This window comes from Mustela nigripes, chromosome 2 (genome assembly GCF_022355385.1).
Source record: "Mustela nigripes isolate SB6536 chromosome 2, MUSNIG.SB6536, whole genome shotgun sequence".
Lineage (NCBI taxonomy): Eukaryota > Metazoa > Chordata > Mammalia > Carnivora > Mustelidae > Mustela > Mustela nigripes.
Genome location: NC_081558.1, coordinates 112,993,719 through 113,015,488, shown reverse-complemented (window position 1 = coordinate 113,015,488; position 21,770 = coordinate 112,993,719). Strand labels below are relative to the sequence as shown.

The 21,770-nt window shown below is 45.2% G+C and overlaps 2 protein-coding genes and 1 long non-coding RNA gene across 15 annotated transcripts in view; 2 read left to right on the top strand and 1 right to left on the bottom strand.

Moving 5' to 3' along the window:
* LOC132011998 (uncharacterized) overlaps window positions 1-21,770 on the bottom strand; it is a 79,231-nt gene that overhangs the window by 8,658 nt on the left and 48,803 nt on the right. For 2 of the 13 annotated variants that reach the window (XR_009402491.1, XR_009402495.1), the window contains one exon: window positions 4,319-4,420. The exons of the other annotated variants lie outside the window; for them this stretch is intronic. This is a non-coding gene — a long non-coding RNA (uncharacterized LOC132011998). Of the gene's footprint in view, window positions 1-4,318; window positions 4,421-21,770 lie in introns of those variants that run through there. 13 annotated transcript variants of the gene reach the window in all.
* On the top strand, window positions 652-3,535 carry LOC132010064 (5-hydroxytryptamine receptor 3C-like). The gene is given in 4 exon segments (XM_059388044.1): window positions 652-783; window positions 2,557-2,761; window positions 2,902-3,156; window positions 3,285-3,535. Coding segments are annotated over 4 exon segments (819 nt in total). The 3' UTR covers window positions 3,512-3,535.
* LOC132010063 (5-hydroxytryptamine receptor 3C-like) lies at window positions 10,367-17,016 on the top strand. The gene is made up of 9 exons (XM_059388043.1): window positions 10,367-10,511; window positions 11,809-11,975; window positions 12,391-12,435; window positions 12,898-13,007; window positions 13,283-13,452; window positions 15,114-15,274; window positions 15,992-16,196; window positions 16,375-16,590; window positions 16,720-17,016. The coding sequence occupies exons 1-9, from the start codon at window positions 10,445-10,447 to the stop codon at window positions 16,944-16,946; spliced, it is 1,368 nt and encodes a 455-aa protein (XP_059244026.1). The 5' UTR covers window positions 10,367-10,444; the 3' UTR covers window positions 16,947-17,016.

Below are 21,770 nucleotides of genomic sequence, written 5' to 3'. Positions count from 1 at the left end.
GAAGACAATATTTAAGTGGCTGCATCCCACAGACTCCAAAGCTAAGCTCAAGGTCTCCCTTGAGAGCATTGAGGGAGAAGTAGAAGAGAGACGTTGTTAATGACATAGTGATAGCTGTCACCAGGGAGGGGGTAAGAGAGTGAGGAAATGAGAGAAAAAAGAAATGAAAAGTGCAGGAGACAGAGTGTGACTAAAACTAGTTCCCACCCCATTTGTCCCACACCACGGTTTCCTATAGATCTGGTACAATCCATTCATCAGGTGGAACCCAGAGGAATGTGGGGGCATCAGGAAGATCAGCATAGCAGCTGAGTATCTTTGGCTTCCAGATATCTTCATCGAGGAGTTGTGAGTATCAGGGTTGAAAAAAAGCAAGAAGGAAACCCTCTTTCCAAGGAAAGGAATGATATAACCAATAGGGGGCACACAAAGACTCAGTTTAGAAAAAGCAATGTCTGAACTGAACTTCCAAAACCCCCCGGAACATAGCTATAGGTAGAAAGGGGAAGTCAAATGAGTGGGTTTGGATCGCAGGAATGACATGGCCTGAGAAAGAAGGCCACGACTGACAGGGAACCCATACTGTCCACCTTCCCATCCTTCTCACATACAGCATGGATGTGGATCAGACAGCTACAGGTCTCATGGCTTATGTCAACAGTGAAGGTCTCATCAAATATGACAAGCCGATGAAGGTGGTCAGCATCTGTAACCTGGACATCTTCTATTTCCCCTTTGATGAACAGAACTGCACACTCACCTTCAGCTCATTCATCTATACAGGTGAGTAAGGCTCTTTGTAGTAGTCTACTGAGAGGCAGAGAGAGGGTTTTTTTTTTTTTTAAGACCTTTTTAAAAAAAAAAAAAAGAGAGAGATTTTATTTATTTATTTGATAGAGAGAGAGAGAGAGCACAAGCAGGGTGAAGGGCGGAGGGAGAAGCAGATGGCCTGCGGAGCCTGATGCAGGGCTGAATCCCAGGACCCTGAGATCATGACCTGAGCTGAAGGCAGAAGCTTTAACCAACTAGGTCACCAACACGCCCCCGGAGAAAAGATTTTGAGAAAGAAGAACAGTGAAGGGATCTCACTGAAAGGGGTGTGGGAGTTGAGCAGTAAGGAATTCAATAGTCTGGGAAAGGGGATTGGGAGCATTTGGGAGGCTGAGTTGTCTGGGTCTCCTTTGCAGTGGAGAATGTGGTCCTGGGCATGGAGAAGAAAGTGCAGGAGATTTCGAACACATCACAGAACCTCATTCGGAGCAAGGGGGAGTGGGTACTTCTGGGTATCCACCAGAGAATGATGAAGATGACTGTGGGCACCAACCAGTATGACCAAATCATTTTCCATGTGAGCTCAGGGACTGTGGTTGTGATCTCCTCTAAGATTCATAGCTTATGTCCCCTACCAGAACGTAAGCCCTCCCACTAGAAAGTAAGCTCCATAAGGCTGGAGACTTTTTATCATTTTTTTTTTTCACTGATAAACCCCCATCACCTGGAACCAAGTACCTGGAACGCAGTGAATATTGATTGAATAAATCCTCCTGGGGGTGGGGGGGAAGCTCCCATGGGAGTGACTCCTAGTTAAAGTGAGCTTCCCAACTCCCATGACTATCAGAACTCTTTAGAAGGCAAAATTTTCATGTTTATATATATTTTTAAATCTTTGACATTTTATTTTTTTATTTTTTTTATTTCTTTTCAGTGTTCCAGAATTCATTGTTTATGCACCACACCCAGTGCTCCATGAAATACCTGCCCTCCATAATACCCACCACCAGGCTCACCCAACCTCCCACCCCTTGCCCCTCCAAAACCCTCAGATTGTTTTTCAGAGTCCACAATCTCTCATGGTTCACCTTCCCCTCCAATTTCCCCCAACTCCCTTCTCCTCTCCATCTCCCCATGTCCTCTGTGTTTTTCCTTATGCTCCACAAGTAAGTGAAACCATATGATAATTGACTCTCTCTGCTTGACTTATTTCACTCAGCATAATTTTATGTTTATTTTTAAAAAGAGATGCTGGAAAAGTTATGAAACACTATCTATGGGATATTATGCTTCCAAATCCTAGTGACCCCAAAATTATCTGCCACTATCTTACTTTCCTTTCCACTGGTCTTGAATGGCCACAAGCAAAGTCACTAGAGATTAGACCTTGATGAGGAAAGCAAGCAGAACATCAAAGTCACTAGAGATTTGACCTTGATGAGGAAAGAAGAAGAAATACAAGGAAAAAATACACATGATACCTAAGAATTTGGTTGCACAGTCCTGCCAAGAGCCCTACATTGGTAGGGCTAAAAATGGAAGTGGAGAAAGTTGGCACCTTGGGTCAGCAAGAAATGAGATACATTTCAGTGGTAAGCAGCATGGCAGAGTCAAATCTTGGAAAGGCAGACTATGGTGATTAAGATGACTTCGTTGGAAAGAGGGACTTGAGATAAATTTCCTTCCTAGACAGTTTGGTCTGGGACATATCTCAACTCTTGCTCTTAATTGGGTCGGCAGTCTCCCAGCCTATTCCTCACTTGCTGCCCTCTTTCCTTCCCCCAGGTGGCCATCAGGCGCAGGCCCAGACTCTATGTCATAAACCTCCTGGTGCCCAGTGGCTTTCTGGTTGCCATTGATGCCCTCAGCTTCTATCTGCCGGCAGAAAGCGAGAATCGTGCCCCATTCAAGATGACACTTCTGCTGGGCTACAACGTCTTCCTGCTCATGATGAATGACTTACTCCCAGCAACTGGCACGCCCCTCATCAGTATGGCCCCTCCCTCCATCAGGAGACTAAAAGCAAGGTTGGGGAGTGGGCTGGGGACATGGACCAGTGGAAGCAGGTCAGAGGGAAAAGAGATCCTGGAAAGGACCCTTTGGGAAAGAGGAAACACAAAGTCCTGGGAGGTACCTCCGGCCCTCATGGTATCCCCATCTTCCCTCCAGGTGTGTACTTTGCCCTGTGTCTGTCCCTAATGGTGGTCAGCCTGCTAGAGACCATCTTCATCACCTACCTGCTGCACCTGGCCACCACCCAGCCCCCACCCATGCCTCAGTGGCTCCACTCTCTGCTTCTCTACTGGGCCAGCCCAAGGAAATGCAGCCCCACTGTGCCCCAGAAGGGAAATAAGGGCCTGGGCCCCACCCCCAACCACCTGCCTGGTAAGGGGAGTCAGCACTGCCCCCACCTCCTCTTCCCACACCTCCACTCCCTGCTTTGCCTTCTTCCCTGGCCCCCTCCTCCCCAGGTGCACTTCATGGCCCATGGCTGAGTCTCTGTTTCTCTGTAGGCATGAAGGAGCCCGTGGAGTTGGTGGGGAAGGTGGCAGGTCCCAGAGAAGCAGAGTTAACTGGGAGCCCCGAGTCAAGGATCCAGGAGGAACAAGAGGCTCAGAGACAGCCCTTGGTCAACCTGTGGGTGCAGTTCAGCCACATGATGGACACCCTGCTCTTCCGCCTCTACCTGCTCTTCATGGCCACCTCCGTGGTCACAGTCATCATCCTCTGGAACACCTAGGCAAATGCCTAGCTGCAAACTCCATTCTGGAGCTTCTCTTGCCTCTAGAAACCAGCCAAACTCCCCTATGTTTCCAAATCCCTGCCTCAGAGCTCTGGCAAACACCTTGTTTTCAAGTCAGTCCTTCCGTGCAGTTTCAGACCAGACCTGGATGATGCCTAAGCCTCCCACAGTTGGTCCTTGCTCCTACATGCCATCAGCCCCCTTCACTCCTCCTGTATGTGCCGCCTGCCTGGCTCCTCAGGATCCAAGTTCCTGGCATACTTTCTTGATTGACTCACTCCCAATAAAACCCTTTGCAGAAAGCATTGGCTCTTCCCAGCGTTATATTACAATACCAAAAATCTTGGATTGAGAGTCTTCTTGGAGAAGCTTCTCATTCCCCCAGTAAAAAGGGTATTTTAAGTCTATTAGACAACTTGTGAAAGCAGGGAGAGAGGAGTGAAGCGTTTAAAACCTATTACAAGGAATTATACTAAAACAGGGGTTAATCTCCTGGATCTAGTTATCCTGGAATTAAGCTTTAGAAATTAATAATGTGCCAGAATCAGGCATCTCTTACTTCAAGAGTGAAGCATTTTGTCACAGCTTGACATATGACTCATTCATCCTTAAGCACTTAGATGTTAACATATCCCAAATTACCTTTAACTGTGTTGCAATCAAAGTGGATGGGCCCTTAATCATGCAAAGGAAAGAACACGAGGCCAAGGAAAGCCCATTTGAAAATGGCATCTGCTTTACTTGGGAATAACACAAACGCCCCCGTATGAACTGGAAAATTCCCCTTCTAGCACTTGCCTTATGATGTTGCAAGTGTTCGTCTTTTGGCCCATCTCTCCCATTAGCTGTCTGAGAGATATACAGACTTCAAGGCGTTGTTGTCCATGGGAGCTGTGACATGATTTGCTGGACACCCCAGGTTCAGAAAAGCACAAAGATGAGAGCAAATTAATTAGAATTCACACAAAATCTTTTCCTTCTAGCAACCATTTCTTTTCCCTTCTGTCCTTTATGCTACTGCCTTCTATTTCAAGCGCAAGAGATTAACGGTAGGGTTTACTAAACATTTTCTGGGTTCCTCCTCTCTTCTGCTCTTTCTCAAACTTCTTTGGCTCCCTCCATAGGGAGCTACAGATGCCCAAATGGTGGCAAGGCTGTCACTATTCATGAGCAGGGTTGCTGGTGGTGGTGGTGGCCCAAGGTCCCACCACCAGAGCATCTGGCCAGCAGAGCCCAAGCTAGTTGGGGCAGATGTCCCCAGCTGGAGGTTTCTTCACTTTTCCGACACATAGCTATTACTTGTTCTTTCCTTACAGTCCCCTACCACTGGGACTCGGGAAAGAGTCCATGAGAAGCTGGGAGTATCGAGGCAGAAACACCCCCGCTAAACTCTAAAACGCTCCTTGCACTCAGGCCCATGGTTTCCAACTCAACTTGTGTTCCTTAGGTCTCCTTTTCTCTGATCTGCAATTTTTCCCCCCAGGAATGTGTTTGGTTTCTCAGTCTCAAGGCCCCCCGCACCATCACTAGCATTCCAGGCATGTCCAAAGACTAGTGTATACACAATCTGGGCTCAAATCAGGAGCCCCTGATGTTCACCTAAATAAATCAGCATATCTGTTAGAATTTCTGCAATTCCTCAACTCACAGCTTTCTAGAAAGTGGGTCTTTAAAAAGGATACGGTAAAGAAATAACAATAACCAACATTTATTAAGTTGGCAGGCAGTCTCCTAAAGGTCTTAGATAAATAATCACATTTAATCCTACAGGAAATTTATGAAGTAGGAACTATAGATCCACAAACGCTTGGAGCCAAATACGTTTCGGAATTCGGAGTTTTTCAGATTTTAAAAAGGAAATAATTATAAATGTACTGTATGGGGTATGGGGCAATGCACTATAATCAAACACATTAACATTTCTGCAGTGAAATCTATGAATACTCACAGTAGGGAGCAGAGAGGAAATTAGGGATAGTCTCACATCAGTTCAGGTCAGGTTTTGCCACTGAATAACTCATGAAAAATCATTTGGTTTTCAGAGCTCTTTAGGTTTTAGTGCTATGGTTTTGTATTATGGCCCCCATTTTATACACTCGGATACAGGAGATGAAATAAATGAAGGAAATGAAACACAGAGGTGAAGGGATAGCCATTGAGCTGTCTCCCAGGTACTCCAGCTAGAAAGTGACCGAGCCAGGGTTAGATACTGGACTCTGAGCCTCCGCCTCTCCGCCCTCCAAACTAGGACGAGACCTGCACAGGGTATGGGGCACCTGGATGGCTCAGTGGCTTAAGCCTCTGCCTTCAGCTCAGGTCATGGTCTCAAGGTCCTGGGATCTTCTACTCTTATCTCTTATGCCCTATCCCAAGATGGTCATCTCACCTGGAAACTCACTCTTGATTTTGCCAAGAAGCTCATTGACCCCGCTCTGGGTGGGGGTGGGGGGGTCCTGAAATTATTTAAGATCAATTTGTAGCATTTTCGTTTTCCCACCCATCTTCATGGTACATATTTTCCTGCTTATTTTCTTCACATTTTTTTCCGACACATAGCTTTTTGTTTTATTTGAACAGGAGATGTGCAATTTGTCTTTTTTGACACAAGAATTAAGAAACTAGATCCCCTCTCAGGAAGAGAAAGCATAATATAATTACAATGATTTTATCTTCTCCACAAGCAGAATCTGAGCACACGATCTTAACATGCAAGGGATAATCACGTGGAGCCTTGAAGCCATAACTCTTCCAGAAAATTTACAGATACGGTTGTTGCATTTCTGTTGCATCTATAACAGAATCCTCCGAGAAGCACACTTGGGTGCTAATGACTCTCCTCTTGTTACAGGGCAAGCCTCTGAAAGGCGTTGCAAGGTAATCTGGAAAAATTTAGGAAAATCTTTAGAAAAATCTGCTGACAGGCCACTGGTCCCACCTGGGCTAGCTTGCATTTGATGGCTTGCCTCTGCAGGATAGCCCTTCACCTTGTCCATTCATCTGAATTACCACCTGTGGCTCTGGCACACACTTGTGTTCACTTCCTTTCTCTAAACCATTATAGGCAGTATTTCTCCATGTTTCCCACATTTTCTTTCAGCTCCCTATTAACCTGACATTCACATGTATTATCTCATCCGCCTCCTTGGCCCTCCTCCTCCTTCATTTCCACTCTGGAATGTGAAGTCACAGACTTCATTTCAAGCCTATCCTTTCCCTCCTCCAATTTCTTTCTTTCTTTCTTTCTTTCTTTCTTTCTTTCTTTCTTTCTTTTTAAGATTTTATTTATTCGTTTGTCAGAAAGAGTAAGAGAGAGAGAGAGCACAAGCAGGGGGAGTTGCAGGCAGAGGGAGAAGCAGGTTCCCTGCTGAGCAGGGAGCCGGATGAGGGCCTCGATCCCAGGACTCTGGGATCATGACCTAAGCTGAAGGCAGACACTTAACTGACTGGACCACTCGGGAGTCCATCTCTCCTCCAGGTTCTGCCCCTCCCTTCGATAACCTCTCCTATTTGGTCATTCATTAGCACTGGTTCTTATAAATGTCGGGGGCAGGGGTTGGGGGTGAATAGTATAATAGGGAGACGTTGGAATCTGGCAACCTTGGGTTCTAATCTGACCACATTATTTGTTGGGTAAAAACTTGTACAAGAGGACTCACCCCATAAGTTTAAATTTCATTTGTGAAGTGGAGCTAATGATGCAGATTAAATTATTTTTTAAATATGCATTAAAAAATCATTTACGAGCTTACAGAAACTAGAAAGCCAAATGTGATGCACAAGAGAGCATCCATTTATCATGCAGACTGAGACTTAGTGTGCAAAATCGACTTCTAGGTGGGAGGCTACAGACATAAAGAATTACTGACTTTCTAGTTCAGCCCCCTCATTTTTTAGGCAAGAAAAGTGAAGTGATAAGTGTGGGGTTGTCATACTTCAAGAAAGCCTGGGGTCAGAGCCTGGGCCTGTCAAAACGGCAGCTCAGATGAGTACTTGTCCATGGGACTCTTTTTCCAGGTATGTTTCAGAGTCTCAAGAGTTTCCTTCTCTCCTGCTCCAGACACCATAGCCAGCTTGACCCCAGCTAGTGACCCACAGCAGTTTGGATGTTCCAGCTGCCTTTCTGCTCCTGGATCCTTACCCCTGGCCAGTGGCCTCTGTGGGTGACTGCCATCTATTAGAGCTGCAAATGGTTCTTGTTTCCCCCTTCCATCGTCTCACTCTGCCCTTGCCAGGTTATACTATCTTTTCAAACCTGATCCACCAGGGTCCCAGATAAGTGGGATCATGCATTGTGAACCCACTTGGAATGAGCTAAGGAGAAAGTTACTGGTGTCTGTGACTTGCAAAACTACAGCTTCCCCACTGTTTACCTTTGAATCCAAGCATTGTCTAGGCCTAGGAATTTCACTGGTGGGAAACTAGGGGCCTATAATCCAGTCCAAAAGACTTCCCAGCTATGGCATAATAAAAAGAGCAAGGAAAGAACAATGGAATCAGACTTGGGTTTTTTTTTGGTTTTTTTTTTTCAGACTTGGGTTTGAATCTGCATTCTACCCACTTCTACCTGGATAGACACTGAGCACGATATTTTTGGCTTCTTTACCTCCATTTTCTTCATCTGTGAAATGGGAGTAATACCACTGACCGCTCCAAGCATTTGGGAGGATAAGAATACCGTAACATGCCTACCACATCGCAGGGCACACAGCACAAACTCAATTAATGGCAGCTCTGGTTAGGCCTTTATTGGAAATTTAGACGGGAGGCAGTCAGAAATAAAAGGCTGGGCCCTGGCTCTAGGCCTCTGTATCTCACCTGATGTACATCTGCCAACCCCCATCTCTACCAAGCAACACCCAAGATGGAGGCCCACACCTTAGCCACACCATGGGAATAGCAAGCAACTTCTCTGATGTGGCCTCAGGACTCCCATGAGGTTCCCTACCACGTTTCCTACATCTGCCCAAAGTGCCCGTGTGTTTCTCCCCATCCATAGTGACCTGATGGAACCAGTATTTAACTACCATTTATTGACTGCTAATTGCTATATGCCACCCACTGGGGTGGGGGGCACAATGGGTAGGAGAACAAGATGTGCCTCCTGCTTCTCATGAGGTTACAGAGCAGGAGAGGAGAGGCCTTACTCCTGCCTCCATCATATGCATTTCCTGGCAGCCAGATCTACTTTTGAGTCTAGCCTATAGACTTGGGTCCAGTTTTTCAGCCAGCCTTGATAAAGGCAGATATACATCAACAGTCGTCAGCTGCCTTTCATCAGGGCTTGAATTTAACCCTCCTGTCCTAGACCTAAGGTTGGGTAGCCAGCCTATCTGTGGAACTCAAGTGTCCTTGGGAGTCCTTCACTCTTACCTGATCCAGGAGACCAGTACCCCCCAGGTGTATCCCTGTGGATATAGACACAGTAGTACTTTGGTCCTATGTGGCATGATGGCCCAGTCCTCTGGCCAAGTTTCCAAAACAGGGAAGAAATGCCTCACAGAGCGGGTGGGGCTGAGGCACTGCAGGTATTTCAAACCTTAGACAGAAAATATGTCTCTCCTATGCTTTCCTACTTCAGGCCCCTCAGTCATTCCTGCCATCCTCAGCTCTTTCTGTTCAGGGCTGTCATAATCTTCCATTCTTTTTCTTTCTTTTTTTTTTTAAAGATTTTTATTAATTTATTTGACACATCACAAGTAGGCAGAGAGGCAGGCAGAGAGAGAGAGGAGGAAGCAGGCTCCCCACTGTGCAGAGAGCCCAGTGTGGGACTCGATCCCAGGACCCTGAGATCATGACCTGAGCCGAAGGCAGAGGCTTAACCTACTGAGCCACCCAGGCGTCCCATAATCTTCCATTCTGAACAAAGTTTCTTTCGTATCCTAGGTCTGATCCTTCCCCCTTTCTGCAAGAAAAAAATTTCCAAGTGTCTTTCTGGAAATGTAACTAAGATATTTAACAGAACAATGCTCCAACTCACTCATTTGGTCCAATTGTGTTTTCTGTAGAGATGGCACCTAAGATATAATGTTGATACCATTGCCATTAAGATTGATGTTATCTGAGTTTACTAGTTTATGATAATGCATCACACAACTGATAACACAAAGACATTAAAAATGGTTCTGCTACCTTAATTTTATGACTTATATTATCGTGTAATAAATGCATAAGGTAAAAAATGTATAGAAAATTTGGTTTAGGGAAAATGAATTGGAAAGGCAGTGGGATTGAAAGGAGAAAATCTTGTTAGGGGCTGTTGGAAAAATATAGACAATAGATGATGAAGGCAGGAATTATGCTTTAAAATCTGGTATTTGTGGGACGTCTGGGTGGCTCCGTGGGTTAAGCCTCTGCCTTCGGCTCAGGTCATGATCTCAGGGTCCTGGGATCGAGCCCCACATCGGGCTCTCTGCTCACTGGAGCCTGCTTCCTCCTCTCTCTGCCTGCCTCTCTGCCTACTTGTGATTGGTCTGTCAAATAAATAAATAAATAAATAATCTTTAAAAAAAAAAAATTTGGTATTTGCAATTATCCCTAATGAACACATAACCAAATCACTAAATATTGCTACCTTTCCAAATCTGCAGGTTCCCTGATCTTAAAAGAACTTAATTCTTACTTCCCCAGGCCTCACCCTCTCATTAAGGCAAGTTATTTTATTACTGATCTCAGCAAACTGTTGCCAAACAGGCGCTTCTCCCTTAGTCTTGGCCCAACTTCCCCACTGCCTGGCACCCGGAAGGCATACCAGCACAGGGGCAAAGCAGGACACTCTGATGTGATCTCCCTGGCCACAGCCTCTCACCAGGGAGGGGTCACCTGTCAAGAGCACTATTCAAAACCAGGAACCAAGGTGTGGTCTGAGCTCCTTTAAGCTCAACAGTTTGGGGGCTCCTGGTGAATCCCCAGAGAAGAGGCCAGAAGAGGAGGATGGAAGGGGGGTGGCCTTTGGAGGGGGGAGTCCTCCTCTGCCTCACTGTCAGCCTTCTGCTTCCAGGTAAGATGGGGCAAGAACAGGGAAGACCAGAATATGGTTCTTAACGACATCTAGGAACTTTCCTGCAGCGCTTGGAGGACATTCAGAATTCACATATTAAGTTTTTTCCCTAATATCTTTGTCTCGATGTGTGTGGGGGTGTGTGTGTGATGGATGGAAAGACAATCTGTTGATCAGGACATATAGCCTTCTCTATTCCTGTCCATACAGGAATCTGCCAAACTGTCCCACTTCACCACCTTGCCAATTCCACCTTTTCCTTCACTTCCAGTGTCCCTCCCAGCACACCCTCATCTCATTCTCCCTATCCTCTTCCCTTGGTATGGTATCTGTGAGAAGAGTAGCCACAGATTTTAAACGTGTCATGAAAGAGTAAGTGTAGAACACTGAGGGAGGGTAGGAATCAATCTGAGGTAGGAGTAGATGCTTTGCTTCCATGAGGGAATATTTGTTCCTAGTCTGGGTATATGCCTTGAATATTATGGAAAAAGATGGAGTTGTAGAGGAGCAAGCAGAGCAAAAGATCACCCAGTGCTGGAAATGGGGAAAGATTCTGCCCAGGTACTACCAAGATGACCTCTGATCATAGCCAAGAGACAACATAACATATGCACAGGTCTCACTCTATATGATTGGCATCTGGTATAACCTCAGTGATATCATCTAATTATCCCAATTCTGGAAATAAGCCCCAAGACATCTTAAGTCACTACATCTGAGAAGGGAAAAATAAATGCATGGCACTGAGGTACACACCAATTCAGAGTGCCTACTACCTGTTACCCATCTCCACCTAGAAAGTACAATTGTTTACTTCCCTTATTTTCTTGATAAGCCAGTTTTCGTCTTCAGTAAATGGAAGTCCCTGAGAATGAGGAATAGAAATACACCATAGCAGATTTCTAAGTGACCTGGATGACAAGTTTTAAGGCAGTGCTGAGAGGTGCTCCTACATAGACCCAAGAAGCCTGTGATGGGTGCACTTGAGGACTTGTTGAAGCGGGTGCCATTGTACCAAGACCAAGTTTGCATATAGATTTGGACAGGTTTTGCATGATGGCGAAACAATAGGAATGAGAATAGAGCACTGGCCAAGGTCACCACATCTACTTCCACCATTTGCCTACCAGGTCAGACTGTCCTCTCTGGCCCGGCAGGAAGGGCTTTGGCCTTGGTGAATCTTGGCCCAGGAAGGAGAGCTCATCACCCTCCCAGTATGTCACCTGTTTTCTCTCTGCAGAGAGGCTTCAGCCCTGGCCATAGAGGCCCTCTCTTATAGGGTCTCTGCTCACTACAGGAGGAGGCGAAGCTTTCACCATCAATTGCTCTGGCTTTGACCAGTATGGGGTGGATCCTGCTGCCTTCCAAGCAGTGTTTGACAGAAAGGCCTTCCGTCCAGTCGTCAACAACAGCATTCCCACTCAAGTCAACATCTCCTTCACCCTGTCTGCCATCCTGGAAGTGGTGAGACGTGGTCCCCACCTTCCATTTTTCTAATAGGGAATGAGGATCCTCTCTGTCTTGTCAACACAACATTGTTCTGATTCAGTGGTGAACAACAGATCCTCTAAATGGATTCTGCACAAATTAGAGGATTTTCCTATGGGATGGGGAGACATAAAGAAGAATGCTGTAGTGGTACTTTTTCAGGAAGGATTCCTTCTAGAGTCTATCCTTTCTGGAATGTTCCAGGAAGAAGTGTCTATGTCAGTTAAAACCTGAATTGTCCCTAGATACAAGGGAAGACAAGCAAGATAGACAGTTGAGCACCTAGAAATATGTCTGACCCAATAAGTTAGTAAACATTGGTAGGAATATGAAATAGGCATGGGCAAAGTATTTTTGTACTAATAATCCTGGATGGGAATTTCTTTACCAGAATGCACAGCTCCAGCTTCTGACATCATTCCTGTGGATGAATTTGGTAAGGCAGATGCAATTATCCCCATCTCACTTCCATTTGTAGTATAAATTTGAGGAGCAATGTAGGGGTTTCCTAGTCCCAACCTCTACTAAATCTATAATCTTTAGGGGACCAAATCACTCCATCTAGAACTGGACTGGCCTTGGGCACATGCACTTTCCTGGGGGAGCTTACAAAGGTAGAAATGATGATCTAAGACAATGGCCAAATGGTTTGAAGGCCAATATATTGGTGTGCTCCTGGGACCAAAGGGTTTTAGGATATACTTCTGCTCTTCCTGGAAAGAAAACAAGGCCATTACAGGGTACTTTACCAATAACACATGGCTAGGTAAAGAAGGGAGAGACAGGCTGTGATCGTTAGGGACATGAGTGTGGGAAGAAGAATAAGGGGAGGGGCAGGAGGAGCTGACTGAATAAGCTCCACATTGTTCATCTCTGTTTCCCACTGCCCTGGCTACAGATGTGGGACAATCTTTTAATCAGTTGGAACCCGGAAGAGTGCGTCAGCCTCAAAAGACTCACTGTCTCAGCTGAAAACCTGTGGATCCCAGACATCTTCATCTTGGAATCGTGCGTATGGGGGCTGGGGAAAGCGAGCATGAAGCCCGTCTGCAAAGAACAGCCTCGGGTCAGTGCAAGGCACAGGAACATCAGAAGACTCAGACAGGGGCACAGCCTCAATTAACTAACCGCCACAGGACCCCATGAGGCATACAAGGGACAAGATAGAGCGACAGGAGAGAAAGAGTCCAAAAGGGGAGCACAGTAAAGGAAGACATGGGAAGGGAGGGAAACAAAAGCCAATGAAGGCCCCACAACACCCACTCCCTCCCTCTCCTGAGCAGCATGGATGTGGATCGAGCACCACCAGGTCTCACCGCCTTTGTCAACAGTGAAGGTCGAATGAAGTACGACAGGCCAGTGCGGGTGACCAGCATCTGTAACCTGGACATCTTCTACTTTCCTTTCGACCAACAGAACTGCACGCTCACCTTCAGTTCCTTCCTTTACACAGGTGGGCAAGACATGTTTTGCTAGTTATTCAAGATGCGGGGAAGATATTTATTGATATAGGTATATGGTCAGGGAAGGTTTTAGATCAGTGTTTCTCAACCCTGGCTGCCCACTCAAGCTTTTTTAAAAATACAAACAACCATGATTCACCCCAGAGATTCCAATGTAGTTCTTCCAGGAGGGGCCCAGGTGCTGATATTTTTACATGTTCTCAGGTGGTGCTAATGTGCAGGCAGGGTTAAGAATTACTGCTTTAACTCCTCAAAAAAGTTTATTAAAAAAAAAAAAAGAACTAGAGAGGGATGCCTGGCTCAGTTGGTTGAGAGTCTGACTTTGGCTCAGGTCATGATCTCAGGGTGCTGGAATCTAGACCCACATCAGGCTCTGCGCTCAGCAAGGAGTCTCTTTTCTCCCTCTCCCTCTGCTCTTCCCCCTCACCCTCCCTCATGTCCTCTCTCTCTCTCTAAGAAATAAATAAAAATTCTTAAAAAGAAAGAGAGAGAGAACTACAGGGGCACCTAGCTGGCTCAGTCAGAAGTGCATGCAACTCTTGATCTCCAGGTTGTGAGTTCGAGCCCCATGGTGGGTGTAGTGATTACTAAAATAAATAAATAAGTAAATAAACTAAAAAAAAGGGGGGCGGCGCCTGGGTGGCTCATGGGGTTAAAGCCTCTGCCTTCGGCTCAGGTCATGATATCAGGGTCCTGGGATCGAGCCCCGCATCGGGCTCTCTGCTCAGCAGGGAGCCTGCTTCCCCCACTCTCTCTGCCTGCCTTTCTGCCTGCCTCTCTGCCTACTTGTGATCTCTGTCTGTCAAATAAATAAAATCTTTAAAAAATTAATTTAAAAAATCAAGACTCTATTAAAAAAAAAAAGAAAGAATTACTGCTTGAGATCTTGGATGGCCCTTGTGCCAAATGTGGCCCATCTGACCCTGAGCTGCTGTAAAGCTCCTGCTCTACGTTTTTTAGCTGAAGACTTTTAATTTTGATAGCTAACATGCTTAAACCAGTAAACACTGAATGCCACCAGGTTTCATGTGGTAGATTTAGATATATTAATCATTCTCTCTTTTTTTAAGATTTTTATTTATTTACTTGACAGAGAGAGAGAGATCACAAGTAGGCAGAGAAGTAGGCAGAGGGGGAGGGGAAAGCAGGCCCCCTGGTGAGCAGAGAGCTCGATTCAGGGCTCTATCCCAGGACCTTCGGATCATGACCTAGGCTGAAAGCAGAGGCTTAACCCACTGAGCCACCCAGGTGCCCCTATATTAACCATTCTAATGGGCATGCATGTAATTATAAAAAGGTTGAGCTCTTCAAGTTCAATTCCACTAAAACAACATCATACAACTAGGGGATAGAGAAGGAAAATGGGAATGATTGCAAAAGTTCTTGAATCACATTTGAGTCATATCCAATATTCCCGTAACATAACAACAACTCAGTCTTGCTTCCAACTAAAAAAAAAAAAAATCAAGCCGCAGCCTGCATACACATGAATTACTGTCCTATAACCCACTTTTGAGAAAACCTGGATGACTTATCTTAAAGAAACAGAGAGGAAATTTTGCTCAAGAATCTCAGTGGGGGAGGAATTTAATTTGGGGGCAGGAAACTGGGGAACACTTCTGGACTGAGTTGCCCCCGGCTTCCCTTACAGTGGACAGCATGCTACTGGGCATGGACAAGGAGGTTTGGGAGATAACAGATACATCTCGTAACCTCATCCAGACCCAGGGAGAGTGGGAGCTCCTGGGCATCAACAAGGCCACCCCAAAGATGTTGGTCGGCAGCAACCTATATGACCAAATCACGTTCTATGTAAGTTCAAGGGTCCCCTGTTTGACCTCTGGTCCCAGTTCCTCCATGATTTTCTTCTTGATCTAAGGCACTTTGGGATGTAAAAAGAATTTCCAGGGGGTTAAGCACCTGCTCTCCACTCCACCCTCTATCCTAACTGCCCTGAGGAAAGATCACCACAGTCTCCCCTTTCCTCACCTCTTTCTCCCGTCCTCCACCCTGCAGAGAGGAGGTGCAGCTGGGCACTTACAAGCTCTACTGTTAAGAATGGAGCAGCCACCTCTGTGATGGTCCAAAGGGCCCTCTTTGCCCCTGAAAGTCTATAGTTGTTTTGTTGCCAGCAGGTTGGACACATTTACCGCTGAAAATTAGACAACAAAGCAGGGCACTTCTATAGGGCACAATTAAATGCATGTGTTACCTAAAGCCATCATCCCAAGCCAGCCTAACAGCACATCAGCAAGGATTACAGTCAAATATACAAGAGCCCTCTGGGCACCTGGGTGGCTCAGTGGGTTAAGCCTCTGCCTTCAGCTCAGGTCATGATCCCAGGGTCCTGGGATCAAGCTCCACATTGGGCTCCCTGCTCAATGGAGATCCTACTTCTCCCCTCTCCCTCTGCTGCTCCCCCACTTGTCTGTGCTCTCTCTCTCTGTCAAATAAACAAAATCTTTAAAAAAAAAAAAAATATATATATATACACCCTCTGACATCTCCACAATCTCTCCTCCCCCGCAGGTGGCCATCAGGCGCAGGCCCAGCCTCTATGTCATAAACCTCCTGGTGCCCAGTGGCTTTCTGGTTGTTATCGACGCCCTCAGCTTCTATATTCCGGCAGAAAGCGAGAATCGTGCCCCATTCAAGATGACACTTCTGCTGGGCTACAACGTCTTCCTGCTCATGATGAATGACTTACTCCCAGCCAGTGGCACCCCCCTCATCAGTATGGTCCTTTCCACTTTCCAGGAAAGCAAACGCAGCAGGGCATAGGGAGGGGAACCAGCTCCCTCTCCACTTAAGGAGGGAAGGGGTTGCCAGGACAGACTGGATTTGGAGAAAGTCTTAAGAAAAGTGTAGAGATGAATCTGTCCTCATTTACTTATAATCTGTTTTTCCCTCAGGTGTGTACTTTGCCCTGTGTCTGTCCCTAATGGTGGTCAGCCTGCTAGAGACCATCTTCATCACCTACCTGCTGCACCTGGCCACCACCCAGCCCCCACCCATGCCTCAGTGGCTCCACTCTCTGCTTCTCTACTGGGCCAGCCCAAGGAAATGCTACCCCTCTGTGCCCCAGAAGGGAAATAAGGGCCTGGGCCCCACCCCCAACCACCTGCCTGGTAAGGGGAGTCAGCACTGCCCCCACCTCCTCTTCCCACACCTCCACTCCCTGCTTTGCCTTCTTCCCTGGCCCCCTCCCTCCCCAGGTGCACTTCATGGCCCATGGCCGAGTCTCTGTTTCTCTATAGGCATGAAGGAGCCCGTGGAGTTGGTGGGGAAGGTGGCAGGTCCCAGAGAAGCAGAGTTAACTGGGAGCCCCGAGTCAAGGATCCAGGAGGAACAAGAGGCTCAGAGACAGCCCTTGGTCAACCTGTGGGTGCAGTTCAGCCACATGATGGACACCCTGCTCTTCCGCCTCTACCTGCTCTTCATGGCCACCTCCGTGGTCACGGTCATCGTCCTCTGGAACACCTAAGCAGATATCCACATCCACTTCTCCCTGCAGACCACAGCTGCAGTTTCTCTTGGTGTTAGAGCCAGCCAGACCTGGGCCCCTTTTCTGATCTTAGCCACTTATCCCCATTTATACTCCCCAAACTCCAACCCTAAGGAGCAGGTTCAGAACTGCCCCAAACAAATTCCTGATTTCTCATATGCCATGGTTCTCATTCCTAAACACTTTCAGTATTCCTTAGCCACACCTAACTTCTGACTGTTAAAAATGGAGGTCGGGGTCAGCAGAGTCTCTCCTTGATTGATTGTCCCAAGAATCAGGAGGTTTCTTCAGGAGGTACTGGCTCCTCAGTACATTTAGGGTAGGTCTACAAACACTGGAGCGAGAGTATTCTTGCAGACACTCTGATAGCTCACTCTAAACAACTGTAATCTAATGTGATTTGAAGTCTTTCAGACACATTTACAGATTTTAAAAAATGAAAAGGTCAAGTCTCATTTGTAAGAAATCACTGTAAAATATTTATAATTGCAAAATGCTTCTTTCATCAACCACTTTCATTTCACTTGCCTTTACCTCTCTCATTCCTGAAACTGTTCTTTGAAATAAATGATATATTGTATCTCTCCCCACCTCCAGAGTTCACAAAATCAAACAGGGAGGGCCTTCTGAATATATGCTTGGGGGCACCTGTGTGGCTCAGTTGGTTAAGCGTCTGACTCTTGACTTCCACTCAGATCATGATCTCAGGGTCATGAGATTAAGCCCTGCTTGGGGCTTCACATTCAGCAGAGTCTGCTTGAGATTCTCTTTCTCCCTCTGTCTCTGCCCCGCCCCCCACTTGCGCTCACTCACTTTCTTGCTCAAATAAATAAATAAAATCTGATATACATGCTTAGAGGAGGCCTAGGAAGGCTGGTTAAGGACCTCAATTAAAGGGCTCAAGTTAAACAAATCATCACATAGCCATACAATTAGATGATTTGTAGCCATTTAAAGTAAGACTATAGATCAAAGTTAATACCATGGAAACAACAGGTCCCTGACATATAAAGTGGAAAAAACAAGTTACAAAACAGTTTTTATATGTTAAGTTCTGTTTGAAAAAAAAGAAAGAAAGAAAGAAATTAAAGAAAAACAGGGCTTGAGAGAAGTGCAGAGAAAAAAGTGCAGATGGCACTTTGTCCTGGATAATGGGATGAGAAATGATTACCCTTTTCTTTTATATCTTCACCTGTGTTTTCTTAGTTGTTTTCAATGAACATGTATTATGTTTACTATCAAAAACCCCCTAGTTTTTAAAGTGTTCCTAATCAATAATACTTTACACCTTCCTGGGCAGATATGATCTTGGGAAGGATTCTAACAGCTGGCCCTCAGGAACTGAAAAGGGAAGAAAAAGAAGACCAAAGACAAATTTCTGAATTATACTTCAATTAGGTGAATACATTTCAGAGATTTATTTATATTTCTGTCTCCACTAAGAGAGTATAGATCTTCGTGTAGATCAGGTACAATGTCTCATTCATTTTTATAACTCAGTATATGGTAATAATCCTGATATACCATGGGTCCTTAATACAGACTCACTGAGTGATTAAATGTATGCATTAATGCCAGCCAACCAAGAATCCGTATTTTACTCTCCCTAGTTAAAATCCCTTTAGCCCATCCTGGTATATTTTATTTTATTTTTCCATGTCTCATATGGAAAATTAGCAACCCATTTTTATAATTCAACTTTGCCTTTGAGTTCTTAAAGATGTTAATTATATACCAACAGGCATTTCTGCTTGCACATTCTCATGTGTTTCTTTCCATTACTCAGAACATATTTCTCATGCAGAAACCTGTCCTTGACTTTTGCCAATAGCATACAGTGAAGAGTGTTTACCACATCTTTCAGGAATTTCAAATTTCTTAACATCATTTTTGCATCATTTCTTTTCCCTTTCCCATCTCCACATTTATATTTCTCTAGATGTCATTTTCTAATTTTTTTTCCACCTATTGACAGGTGGCTTTGGGTTTTCTGTGTCAAGACCATTATAACTGACAATATCCTTTGCAAAAGAACATCCTGTTCATATGTTAGGGTTGAGGTGAGCCTTGTGGTCTGAAATATGACCTAAAAACAAAGCAAAACATTTTAAGGCAGTACTAGCTTAGACATGTCATCAGGAACAATAGGAGTATTTCACAGCTTCGGAGCGGGTGCTTCTGGTTCCTGCCATCCTTCTCCCATTTAAAAGATATATATAAATAGTAGCCCTTGTGATAATAACTTTATTTTCTTTCCCTCCAGTTTCTATTATAAACCTCTGTTAAGAATGTGTTTTGGGGGGCGCCTGGGTGGCTCAGTGGGTTAAGCCGCTGCCTTCGGCTCGGGTCATGATCTCAGGGTCCTGGGATCGAGTCCCGCATCAGGCTCTCTGCTCGGCAGGGAGCCTGCTTCCTCCTCTCTCTCTCTGCCTGCCTCTCTGCCTACTTGTGATCTCTCTCTGTCAAATAAATAAATAAAATCTTAAAAAAAAAAAAAAAAGAATGTGCTTTGGAACTTTATGGACTGTAAAAACCAGACCCCTGGGAAGCCGGGGTGGCTTAGTCAGTTAAGCATCTGCCTTCAGCTCAGGTCATGATCCTCCGATCCTGAGATTGAACCCTGCATCGGGCTCCCTGTTCAGCAAGGATTCTGCTTCTCTCTCCCTCTGTCCCTCTCCCCTATTTGTGTGCTTTCTCTCTCTCAAGTTAAATTAAAAAAAAAAAAGACAAAACCCAGCCCACTGGCCCTGGATATATTACTGTCCTCAAATGTTTGATCATGTTTCTAACTTCTTGAGTTGTTTCTACTAGCTTCCCACTCTCTTTTCATTAGCAGCATCCAGGGGTATCCTCACAACCTTTTCACATCTCAGTGTTTCCTTTTTTTTTTTTCTAACTCAAGTATAGGGGACACACAATATTACATTAGTTCTGCCTGTACAACATAGTGACTTGACAAATCTATACGCTATGCTATGCTCACCACTGTGACCATACAACACTATGAAGTACCATTGACTGTATTCCCTAGGCTGTGCCTTTCATCCCCATGACTTAGTCATCCCATACCTGGAAGCCTGAACCTCCCTCTCCCCTTCACCCATTTTGCCCAAACCTCCCCACCTTTGGCGACCAGCAGTTTGTTCCCTGTATTTATGTGAATATCTTTTTGTTGCTTATTGGCTGTTTGTGTTTTCTGTTCATTTATTCAGTTCATTTTTTGATAGGGTTTTTTGTCACTGTTACTCATTTATAGGCATGTTTTACACATTTTCTACTATTCTTTTGTCAGTTACGTGTTGCAAAGGTATTTTCCCAGTTTATGATTTGACTTTTCACATTTAGTGTCCTTTTAAAAAAGATTTCACTTATTTATTTGAGAAAGAGAGAGTGAGAGAGAACACGATTAGAGTGAAGGACCAAGGGAGAAGCAGACTCCCCGCCGAGCAGGGAGTCCAATGCGGGCAGAACTCAATTCCGGGACTCGCGGATCATGACCTGAGCCGAAGGCAGACATTTAACCAACTGAACCACCCAGATGCCCCACATTTACTGTCCTTTAATGAAAATAAGCTAAATTTTTAAAAAATTTTATTTATTTATTTGACAGAGAGAGATCACAAGTAGACTGAGAGGCAGGCAGAGAGAGAGGAAGGCAGAGAGAGAGAGGAAGGCACAGGCTCCCTGCTGAGCAGAGAGCCCGTCTTGGGGCTTGATCCCAGGACCCCGGGATCATGACCTGAGCCGAAGGCAGAGGCTTAACCCACTGAGCCACCCAGGTGCCCCAGTTAAAATTTTTTTTAATGCTGAATTTATCAATCATTTCCTTTATGTTTGTGATGTTAGGGTCCTATTTTCAGAACTCCTTCCTTACCCAAAGTTCTAAACCCTAAAAAACGCAGAGAAACTGGATCATTCATACATTGTGGGTGGGAATATTAAATGGTACTGCCACTCTGGAAGAGTGCTGCAGTTTCTTTAAAAACAGTACATGCAAATACCATATAATCTAGCACTTTTGAGTATAATTTCCAGAAAACTTGTGTTCACACAAAAACCTGTAGACAGACGTTTATAACAGCTTTATATGTAAGACAAAAACTATAAACAACTCTGTGAAAAAATGTATATTTGGTCTTTGCTCCCGGTTCCTGACATAAATCCCTTGGAATTTCCTAGGTAATGAGAGCATCTTTTGTTCTAATGAGGTGACTCTTGGTAGGCTCCTGGATAACTTCAGGATGGGAACTGATCACCAGAAAGACCAAGGCATGACGGGAAGCTTGGAACTCTCTGCCCCAATCCCCATCCTCTAGGGAGGGGAGAGGGGCTAGAGATTGAGTTCAAATTGATCATAATTGATAAATGATTACATTATTATGTGATGAGGCCTCCACAAAAAATCCTTAAACTATGTAGTCTGGAGACCTTCCAGGTTGGTGACACATCCACCTACATGCCAGAACTCTACAGAGACAGAAGAAGCTCCTGCCTTCAGAACCCTTCCAGATCTCACCCTGCGTACCTTTTCACCTGGCTGTTCATTTGTATACTTTAATATAAACTTTTCAGCCAGTAAACAGAAGTAAATGTTTCCATGAGTTCTGTGAGCTGTTATTGCAAAAATCTGAATCTGAGGAGGGTGTTGTGAGGATCCCCAATTTACTTTCAGTTGGTCAGAAGTATAGGAGGCCCTGACTTACAATTGGCCCCTGAAGTGGGGTTCAGTGTTGTGGAATTGAGCCCTTAACCTAAGGGGTATGCCAGAAGGGGTAGTTCAGAAATACTTAGTGTGAGGGGGAA

Coding starts and splice junctions, on each gene's coding strand:
- LOC132010063 (XM_059388043.1), top strand. CDS start 10,445: ATGGAAGGGGGGTGGCCTTTGGAGGGGGGAGTCCTCCTCTGCCTCACT. Junction 13,008..13,282: donor GACATCTTCATCTTGGAATC/GTGCGTATGGGG, acceptor TCTCCTGAGCAG/CATGGATGTGGATCGAGCAC. Junction 13,453..15,113: donor CAGTTCCTTCCTTTACACAG/GTGGGCAAGACA, acceptor CTTCCCTTACAG/TGGACAGCATGCTACTGGGC.